The sequence below is a fragment of the Thunnus albacares genome, chromosome 5, assembly GCF_914725855.1.
Source record: "Thunnus albacares chromosome 5, fThuAlb1.1, whole genome shotgun sequence".
In the NCBI taxonomy this organism is placed as follows: Eukaryota; Metazoa; Chordata; class Actinopteri; order Scombriformes; family Scombridae; genus Thunnus; species Thunnus albacares.
Genome location: NC_058110.1, coordinates 35396253 through 35406252, shown reverse-complemented (window position 1 = coordinate 35406252; position 10000 = coordinate 35396253). Strand labels below are relative to the sequence as shown.

Below are 10000 nucleotides of genomic sequence, written 5' to 3'. Positions count from 1 at the left end.
TCTAAAAAATAATCTAATCAAAATAAAAATTAACAGATTATTTCCTCAGTTATTTGATTGACAGTATCGTCTATAAAATGTCAGTGAAACATGTTTTAAAACAGTCCAAAACTAAAACGACAGCTCTAAATCCTGTTTCCTATAAATTACTTTAATATAAAACTATTTATAATATAATATAAATATATTTAATATATTTTGTGGGAAACATGATGCCGCCTGCTGCCAATAAAATGTTCAAACTGAACATCATCTGCCAACGTTTACTGTTCATTTATTTCATTTTCCTACAATATTCCTCCTGATTGACTTGGTTAAAGCAGCTATAATTAGTGTTTTATAATAATAACAGTCTGATGTGTCAGTGTGTAATGTGTTTGTCTCATAGTGATGAATCTATCAGAGACTCTGCAGCTCCTCTCGTTGTTTATCTGTCCGGCTGTAACTTTACTGTTCTGGTTCACTCTCAGCGTCTCATAGCTGCTGTTCACTACCTGCTCACAGTTAGCTGTAGACTAGCTGGTGAACATAGTGGAGCATTTAGCAGCTAAAGAGCCAGATATTTCCCTCAGGAGTTGGTGGAGAACAAAAACAGAGTTAAAAGAGAGTGAATATTGGACAGAAACACGACTCCACATGAATGATAATGTTGCTCCGTAAATAAGCAACTGTTTGCTAACATGTTAGCCACAACTACTCTATAAGCTGATAATATGACAGAAGTAGTTTTTACAGACTATTCTGCTGAAAACAAGTTCAGCAGCTTTAACCAGGTTGAAACTATGAAGGACCAAGACTAGAACCCTGAGGAACCCCACATGTGATTATTGACATTATCAATGTTGCTCCATAACTGCTGGATGTGGAAATAAACAACTGTTTGCTAACAAGTTCAACATGTCAACTTAAAGCTGATGGAAACTAGTTATTGCAGATTTATATGGTGACCTTTGACACTGACTTTAAGCACGAGATACAACAAATAGATTTTTTTCATTTCGTCAAATACATAAATGTTATTCAGACATGACAGGACGTTTACGTATTGCATCATACTGAGGTTCTGGTGCCCAAGAAGTTTAATGATATGAAGGAAATTCATGCACTTAAATGAACCGTTTGTCTGTTTTTCTTCCAGAAGTTGAGACTCAGCAGGAGAAGCAGCTGATTGGTTGACCTGTTTGGGAGGTCAGGGGTCGAAGGCTATGGCGGGCCGACTCCTCCTCTTCCTGTTCGTCACTATGACGCTCAGCCACGCCCACTTCCCGCCCGGCCAGCGTCTGAAGTCCCGCCTCCAGAGAGACAGACGCAACATCCGGCCGAACATCATCCTGGTCCTGACCGACGACCAGGACCTGGAGCTGGGTGAGTGAAGCTGTTGTTATTAGTGCTATTACTGATACTGTTTATGTCACAGTTACTATTAATGTTACTGGTGGTTCAAATTTAAAACTGACAAAACATCTTTCACCATAATTAACCCTTAGCAAACTCCTCACATCCCCTTAGTTACTGTTGCTACGCCTGTCAATAACACTGCACACATACAGTTTACAGTTCCTGGTTCATTTATCCTGGTTCATTTATCCCGTATATGATGTTATCTAACTTCCAGTTTAAGCACTCTCCCAGTTAAAGGAGTGGTTCACAGTTTATCAAGTCCATCTTAAACCAACAGTCAGGAGTCTAAATGAACATTAAAGCTGTTTTTCTTGCTGTAATCATTCCTCCTGTTCATACTGACCATTAGAAGATCCCTTCATAATGACCTTACAATGGAAGTGATGGAGGACAAAATCCACAGTCTGAAGCTAATATGAAGCTTCAGCGTCCAAATGAGTCAAATCAAGTAGATATCTTTCAACGTTACAGTCTTTTTAGTGCCAAAGTTCCTCTTTTTGTTACTATACTTCCACCTGCAGCTCAACAGGGAAACACTGTCCGAGGAAACACAAAGAGGGAATTTGATGCTAAAAAGACTGTAAATGTGTCAGATATCCACTTGATATGACTAACTCAGACTGCTGAAGCTGAATAGAAGCTTCACACAGACTTTTAAATGACTGTGTGGACACACTGTGGATTTTATCCTCCATCACTAACATTGAAAGCACATTTGAAGGATCTTTTAATATCCAGTATGAACAGGAGGAATGATTACAGCGAGGAAAACCTCTTTCACTATTCATATGGACACTTGACTTTAAAGGACCAGTGTGTCAGATTTAGTGGTATCTAGTGGTGAGGTTGCAGATTGCAACCAAATGAATACAAGGATAAAAGGCTCTTTCTAAGGTAAAAAAAAAACACAACGATTCTTATTTTCAGGTGATTATACACTAATAATAACATAATTGTGAATATCATATTCTGTTTCTGCCAATACACACTGGTCCTTTAAATCATCAGAGCTTAAAGTTTGGTCACATGCGCCGCTAACAGTGGAAAGAAGCTAAATGTTATCCAGGAGAGTCCTGTGTTTTTATGTTTGATAATATTGAAGATATCATTAAAAGAAACATTTGAAAGGGGAATACAGGATGGAAACCAGCGGTCCAACTCCAGATTTAATGTCTTTCATTTCAGATAAAATCTCATTTTTCATTTTGAGATGGAAACTGCTGATGTTGCCGACTGAAACGACTGAACTCTGACAGATTTTATTAGCTAGCTAACTCCAACTCTGTGAGGTGGTTGGAAACTCTTTTCTGACTGACTTTTCCATGTTTTCAGCAGACTCAAACATGCGTTTGATGGCTATATACATGGTATTATGGTAATTATATGCTGTCTAATGACGTAAAAAGACTGAAACTAAAGCTAACAACTCCCAGGATAAAAATTCATCAGATGATGATCCATGTAGAAGAAATGGAAACAAAAGAGAAAACTTGTTCTTGTAGTGTAGGACTGAGCTGAAGTAGTTAGCCGTAGTATTACAGTACACTGATAAAAGAAATAAATCGGTATCAAACTGATATTTCTTTATAACGCACACTGCTTGCACAGGCAGCACAGAGGTTACATTATTATATTATAGAGGTTATGTTAATTTATGCTTTATTGTTTGCATTTTCAAACAGCATGTTTCACTTTTATGAGGAAACAGGAGGATGAGGACTAACTGATGAGTCTGATAAAGTCATCTCTGCTAAACTACCGAATCAAATAGCGAGCAGGACGTTAGCTAACATTAGCTAATGTTAATCTTAGCCTAATAAAGCTCCCACTGGTGGATATGTCAGTCCTGAACAGGACTTTTTCTAATGTTACCTGTAACCCCACAAAATCATGTTGTTAGCTAATTATATGCTAACTCTTGGCCTTCAAAGCAGTAAGCTAGTGCAGGTAGTAAGCTAGTTAGCCGGGCATGCTAATGTTTGTAGCTTATGTTTGAGCAAACGGACACACGATTGAATCCATTCCTCACACTTTTACACTTGTGTTTTTGGTTTTTGCAAAGAGATTAGAAAACACATCAACCTCCAAACTCTGCGTCTCTTTCTACACTACAAACATCTAACCTGCTCGTCAAACATTGTACAACATGCTGCAACAACGTCTCTCTTTATCTCTCTGTAGGTTCGATGCAGGCGATGAATAAGACTCGCCGTATCATGGAGGAGGGCGGGACTTCTTTCTCCAACGCCTTCGTGACCACGCCCATGTGCTGTCCGTCACGTTCGAGCATGCTCACTGGGAAGTAAGTGCTAAAAGACAGACAGACACATTTCCATCTGTACCCGACGTATTGACTAATTGATTTTCTGAAACGCTTAAAAAACTAATTCCACTGATTTTACACGTCAAAAACAGCAAAAAACAGGTTGTGTTATGTCTGATGTGGCTGGAGGAGCTGAGAAAATGACCCAGGTGATGTCATAGTGATGTCAAATCCCTGCAGCCCAAAAATGCATTTTCCCCATAGACCACCATTATAAAAGAGACGTCTGTCTCTGTTGACAGGACGCCTCGAACTGCAAACAAGGTCAGTTATGACTCTCAAGGCGAGAAAAGTGATTTAAAAATCTGGGAGGAGCCAGCGTGAGAAACGCTACGGTGCATATTCTGTACAACGCAAACGTAAACCTGGAAGCTAGAAAGTTTCTTGGCTTTTATGCCAGGTGAGCAATTCTAATTGGACTGAACAGGCGCCATTTTCAGTCTGGTATCCAGCTCTTATTATACATCTGTGGTCCTGAGTCACAAACTGAAGGTGTTTGAAAGATACAGATACATCACTACAAGACAGAACAATGATGTCAAGCTGTACTATATTTTATTTGAGTGTCTGAATTCTGAGTGTGTAAATTTATTCACTAGAAATTTAACAAAAACATGCACCTTATTCTATAGTTGTGAAAATCACTGTTGTGCAGTTACTGAGTTGCATCATGGGAAAATGTAGTATCCAGTGTTTTTGGAGCTTTACTCAAAACTAGGACTAACGCTGCGTTCCACGCAAGTCAGAGGTCAAAAATTTCCCATGTGACGATTTCGACCTTCGAGCTCAGTGCCTCCACGTCTCAAAATGTCAAAATGCAAACAATTAATTAATGCGGCTGATGGTGAAAAACTCTATTCTGACAGGCAGCTTATGAATATCTGCAACGTTATTAGAGCTTAATAGGATGCATTAACGAACCAGAGCAGGATAAACGACGGATAAGTCAAATAATATTTTACATCAGTTTAGTCAGAAAATTACACACAGAAGCGAAACAAGTACCATTATCATCACATTCCTGATACCTTATGTCATTCAGCTCTGACTTCCAGAGCTCTGACTGGAGTGGACTTACAAGGCAAAAAACCCTTTTAATTTATAATTTAAAAAGTTAAGAAATAACAATATGTGCTTTGAGATCAAGGATAGAAAAATAAGAAGGAGAGCACTGAGGAAGACGACATTTCAACCCTCTGAAACCAAGCACTGGTTTTTCTCCTTTTTTAAACTGGTTTTAGCAAATCTCTGATCAAGAAAAATAGTTCTTTTCATTTTTTAGTTTTTGGAGGATTTTGTGAAAATGATGCAGAAGTGCAGCAGCAGGTCTTAGTGCTTACAAATATCACTGCTTTAATTTTGACAATGTCCATAGATTATCAGTCATTGATGATCCAATAATATCAAAATATGTATCTTAAAAGTGAATTTTATTGACATGAGACTGTTTGATACAGCACAATAAAAAGCATATGAATTTGACTAGTTAAAATTATAATAGTGATCCATGCTATAATGCTGAAAAACTGTAAGAAAACAACTTGTTATTGGAACTTTTTTTTTGACCTTGCAAAATTGGAATTTTATTACATCAGTCCTCTATAATTTCTTCATGTTTACATATTGAGCTTTGCTTGAACATCATAATGATTTTTGACTGTTCTTATCTGGTGGACGTCGTCCTTGTTTGGGTCTCTTTATGTGTGAAACTGAAGGAAGCAGGTTTTTTTTTGATCTGTGATCAAACGAACATCACTCCTGAATCATGCAGGTGATGTATATCCATCCTTGCAGATCCAGCAGCGGCGGCCTCTCTTTTTTCAACTCTCATTGGCAAGTGCCTCACATTATCCCTGTGAACATCAGGAGGGGGAGCACTGTGGGCCATTTTTTTTTTCACACTGAGGCTTTGTGCTCTTGCCTCATCTGTGGATGGTTTGCTTCTCTTCAGGGTTACTGATTTGGATGAGAGAGGTTTCCAGCTGTGCTTGTTCATGACTTCCTTTCTCAGGGATCGGCAGGGTTGTACAGTCACACTCGAATTGCAGCCGAGCATTGACCACTGCAAGGATGATGGAGTGCCAAAAAAAATGTACAAATACCAGCGCTGGACCTAATGTGAACTTGTACTTGGCTGTAAAGGAATCAAGCAAATTGATCGCCACCATGAATCAGTTGTACGTCCCTCAATATAAGACTTACTGGATTTTTCCCACTGGTCAACCTTGTCACCTGGGTGTGGACCACCACAAGTGGAGAGAGGAGCACAGACTGGTTGTGACTTTGCTCCACTCTGAAGTCAAAGCTCCGTCTGCCTTGTTTTCTCAGCTCCTTCTCTTCTGCTAACCTGAGGTTTGGCACATGCACAGGTCGTACTGTTCCAACATAGTGGATTTCAACCTCAAGGAGTCTGACGAGTAGAGGCAAAGAAATGAAGAAATTGTCTGCAAATACTCTTTTGTCGTTTTGTCCTGCAGGGAGTGTTGATGCAAGCTTCATGACTGTATCTCCTGATAATCCAAGCTAAGACTTGGCACGATTACCCTGCACACTCCCTTGGTACACGTCAAAGTCTTAAACTATGCCTGAGATTCCTGTTCTTGCCCAAACCTTGAAGCCTTGAAGGGATGGGGTTTCCCACGCATGTATTGTCTGATTCCACAGAACTTAAAAGGAATCATCATTTCATCCATAGAGTTATCCTCCTCTGGCACTATCTGTAGGCATTTCTGTCTGAATGCATCCAACCATGTCCTAATCTTCCAGAGTTTGTCCTGTTTGTCTGTTACGAGGCATTACGTCAGCTACAGGGGCCCTAGTGTGTGTCGGCTTCCCAGTAAACACTGACATTTGCACTACACCCATTTGCAAGTACATGTCTATCATTTGTTGCAGCTCTTTAACAGATATGTCAGCATCTGTCCTGTGTTTCTGGAGACTGTACTTATTGCTCTTGATCGTCACATTCTGAAGCATCTCTGAAGACACAGTGGGGGGGTTTGTAGTAAACAGTTAGAGGTGGCTGCAAAATCAGCACCTGTGAAGGTTGTTTCAGGGTTTTATGAACTCTGCCTTCTGCCTTCTGCCTGTGCTGTGTTGTACCAGGCGTATCCTCACTCTCTGGCTTTCTGCCTGGTTCTCCCTCAGGCTTTCACTCTTACTTCCTGATCCTGGTCATCCTGTGCTATGTTTCCTTCATTGCCATCACTGTCCTCTGACTCAGTCTCAAAATCACTCGTATCTTCTTTAATAACGGCATCCAATACATCCTGAAATGAGTGCACTCTTCCTCTCTTTGTCAATGGCATTCTGAAAGGTACATTTTCAGATATCTAATGAAAGAGCTGCGGTGTCAGTGGGAGACATCCAGTATTGATATTTTCCTGCTAAAAATGTTGCTGTGATACAGTTCAGAGTCTGAGGTGTTTATTTAGTGTTTGTCTACTAGACAGTTTAGAATAGATGTTACAGTTTCACAACTGTGAGCCTCTGGGAGTGTTTATTAATGTTCAGTATTTATTATAACTTCTGTGAAGACATATTTTATATTATTACAGTTGTGTTTCACTGTAATCATTCATTATCTGTTTATACAGCAGCAAACACTTCTAGGTGCCCACAGGAGCAGTTGTAGATGTTGACTAATACATTAATAAACACTTATATCTGCTGACAGCTGCGTTATACTGAGTTATAGTAGTTCTTTGTATACTGCTTGTATTATATGTTCACAGTGCCTCGCCAGTGTTTTACAACTTCCACATTAGAACCATGTGAACTCATCATGTGACCTCGTACACGCTGTTTAGGTATCATACACATATAATAAGAGAGGTTAACGCAGACAGACGGAAACTTAAGTGAGAATTTGTCCTACATAACAAGTGATATAGCGTTCCCGGCGTTTGCTTTCTACATTCTGAGAGCGCAGCTGCTGTCAGACATTTTTAACTTAAGTTAAACTATGTTTTCATTGTGCTCACAGAAAAAACTACAGCGACAACGAGGTGTCCATATCCATAAAACTCCCAAAGCTTTTTTCTAAAGTCGTTGTTGCTGTTTGTAGCTGTAATCTGAGCTGCGTACAGACGGTACAGACTTGTATTTCTCATCTGTCGTTCCAATAAAGCTTATTTGAATTGAATTGAATTGTTTATTATTATAGTTGTTATTACAGACATGTCTGAACTCGTCGCCGCCGTCCCTCCACTCACTCATGGACTCAACTCGTCTGTTGACGCGTGACCTTTAGCCAACAAACCTCAAGGACTTATGGGAGATAAAGTTCGTTAAAGGCCACTAAAAACATAAATATTGAATAAACAACGATATTTAGACTCCCGTCCTTATCTAAACATATAAAACGTACTGTTGAGGTTCTGTTCAAGGCTGGATATTTACTTACTATTTACTTATTAGTGTAGTTACTAGGGATGTGCAGAGAGCCCAGTATTTGTATTTGTATCTGTATTTGTTGAGGCAGCAAAATTATTTGTATTTGTATTCGAATAAAAGTGGAAAGAGGCTTAAAAATCCTGTTTTTGTTTTTATTACGCTTTTAATTTTAGTTACAATAAGTGTTTATGAAGCTTGTGTCAGTAGCCCAGACTGATGTCCAAATAAGGACATGTGCGTCATGTAGCAGGTGGATGTGACTCCCCTCACTGAGACCTGCTGATAGACGTCACAGCGGAGCAGAGGAGAGACACTGAGATAGTGATGTAACCGACCTGCACGCTGGTATTTCACATGGTTTATTTTTCTTCCTGAAAACAAATAATTTTTGAAATATTTGTATGAAACAAATATTCGTAAAAAAACAAACACTATTTGTGCTTTGCCAAATGTATTTGTATTCGGTCACACCCCTAGCAGTTATGGATGTTAATGACATTTTTAATGAGGTTTCCTGCTTCTGGAACAGAACCTGGAAGTTGTGGTTTGACTTCAGGTCTCTATATGTAAAAGTGGACGCCTGCTGGAGCTCCTGATCCACAGTCCTTCTAGTTTACGTGGTGCTTTAGTGGTGCATTAACAACAGTTTCCACACAGTAAACCAGGAGCCTTTATGACCTTTATGAGAGTTTGGGGGAGTTTTCCTGGTCATTAATGCGGCTTTGATCTCTGTCTCCAGGTACGTCCACAACCACAACACCTACACCAACAACGAGAACTGTTCCTCGATGTCATGGCAACGGCAGCACGAGCCGCGGACCTTCGGGGTCTACCTTAACAACACTGGATACAGGACAGGTAGAAACAACACACACACACACACACACACATAATGTTTTTATTCTACTACTCGGTGATTCTCCTGACTGACTGACTGTGTGTATGTGTGTGTGTGTGTGTGTGTGTGTGTATGTGTGTGTGTGTGTGTGTGTGTGTGTATGTGTGTGTGTGTGTATGTGTGTGTATGTGTGTGTGTGTGTGTGTGTGTGTGTGTGTGCGTGTGTGTCTCCAGCCTTCTTTGGGAAGTATCTGAACGAGTATAACGGCTCGTACGTCCCCGCCGGGTGGAGAGAGTGGCTCGGTTTGGTGAAGAACAGCCGCTTCTACAACTACACTCTGAGTCGCAACGGAGTCCGAGAGAAACACGGAGCGCAGTACCCACAGGTATGGACACACACACACACACACACACACACACACACACACACACACACACACACAGGTAGGTACAGCACATTTATTAGAGTGTACTGCAGTTGGTTAAGCTGCCGTCACACCTTTAGTTTTGTCCATTTGGTCCAGACAAAGGGAAAAAAAAAAATGTACTGTTGACCTCATTGATTGGGCGGTTTTGGTGATGTCATCAGCACTACATGGACCCAACAAGAACGATGCTGAGCTTTGAAGCAATTCTTGTGTAGCAGCTGCAACTTCTGAGATCATCACATGACACAAACTGGCCCCAAAAAAAAGCTTTTTCCACAAACACAAACACTGGACAAACAGCAGCTATAAAACTGCAAATCCATTTCTCTGAGTCTAACGAACTCTCTGATAATTAATCTTTTCATTATCAGAATTTACTAAATAACACAGAGCCCAGGAGGAAAAAAAAACAAAACAACTCTGTGCTCAATTTAATCATTTATGCGCCTGAATTACTTAATTAGTGGCTCTCAATTTATCTGTTTAGCCTTCAGTCAGCTGGAAAGTTTGAAGAACACGTTTCCTTTATAACGTCACTCACTTCTTGATGTGCTGGTGATGCGTGGTGAATGAGGAAGCGGGTAAAACGTGTTTGATTTACTTCAGGTTTGCGTA

At 40.0% G+C, this 10000-nt stretch overlaps 3 protein-coding genes across 7 annotated transcripts in view; 2 read left to right on the top strand and 1 right to left on the bottom strand.

Moving 5' to 3' along the window:
- LOC122981768 (polymeric immunoglobulin receptor-like) overlaps positions 1 to 10000 on the bottom strand; it is a 724120-nt gene that overhangs the window by 512943 nt on the left and 201177 nt on the right. The window lies entirely within an intron of this gene.
- LOC122981723 overlaps positions 1 to 10000 on the top strand; it is a 930226-nt gene that overhangs the window by 863230 nt on the left and 56996 nt on the right. The gene's annotated exons all lie outside the window — the stretch shown is intronic.
- LOC122981739 (extracellular sulfatase Sulf-2-like) overlaps positions 1 to 10000 on the top strand; it is a 92104-nt gene that overhangs the window by 55106 nt on the left and 26998 nt on the right. For 4 of the 5 annotated variants that reach the window (XM_044350456.1, XM_044350454.1, XM_044350455.1 and 1 more), the window contains exons 4-7: positions 1139 to 1365; positions 3583 to 3703; positions 8859 to 8977; positions 9192 to 9343. In XM_044350456.1, coding sequence (XP_044206391.1) covers positions 1206 to 1365; positions 3583 to 3703; positions 8859 to 8977; positions 9192 to 9343 — 552 coding nt within the window. In that variant the 5' untranslated portion in view covers positions 1139 to 1205. The remainder of the gene's footprint in view (positions 1 to 1138; positions 1366 to 3582; positions 3704 to 8858; positions 8978 to 9191; positions 9344 to 10000) is intronic. The other variant, XM_044350453.1, reaches the window with a different exon arrangement.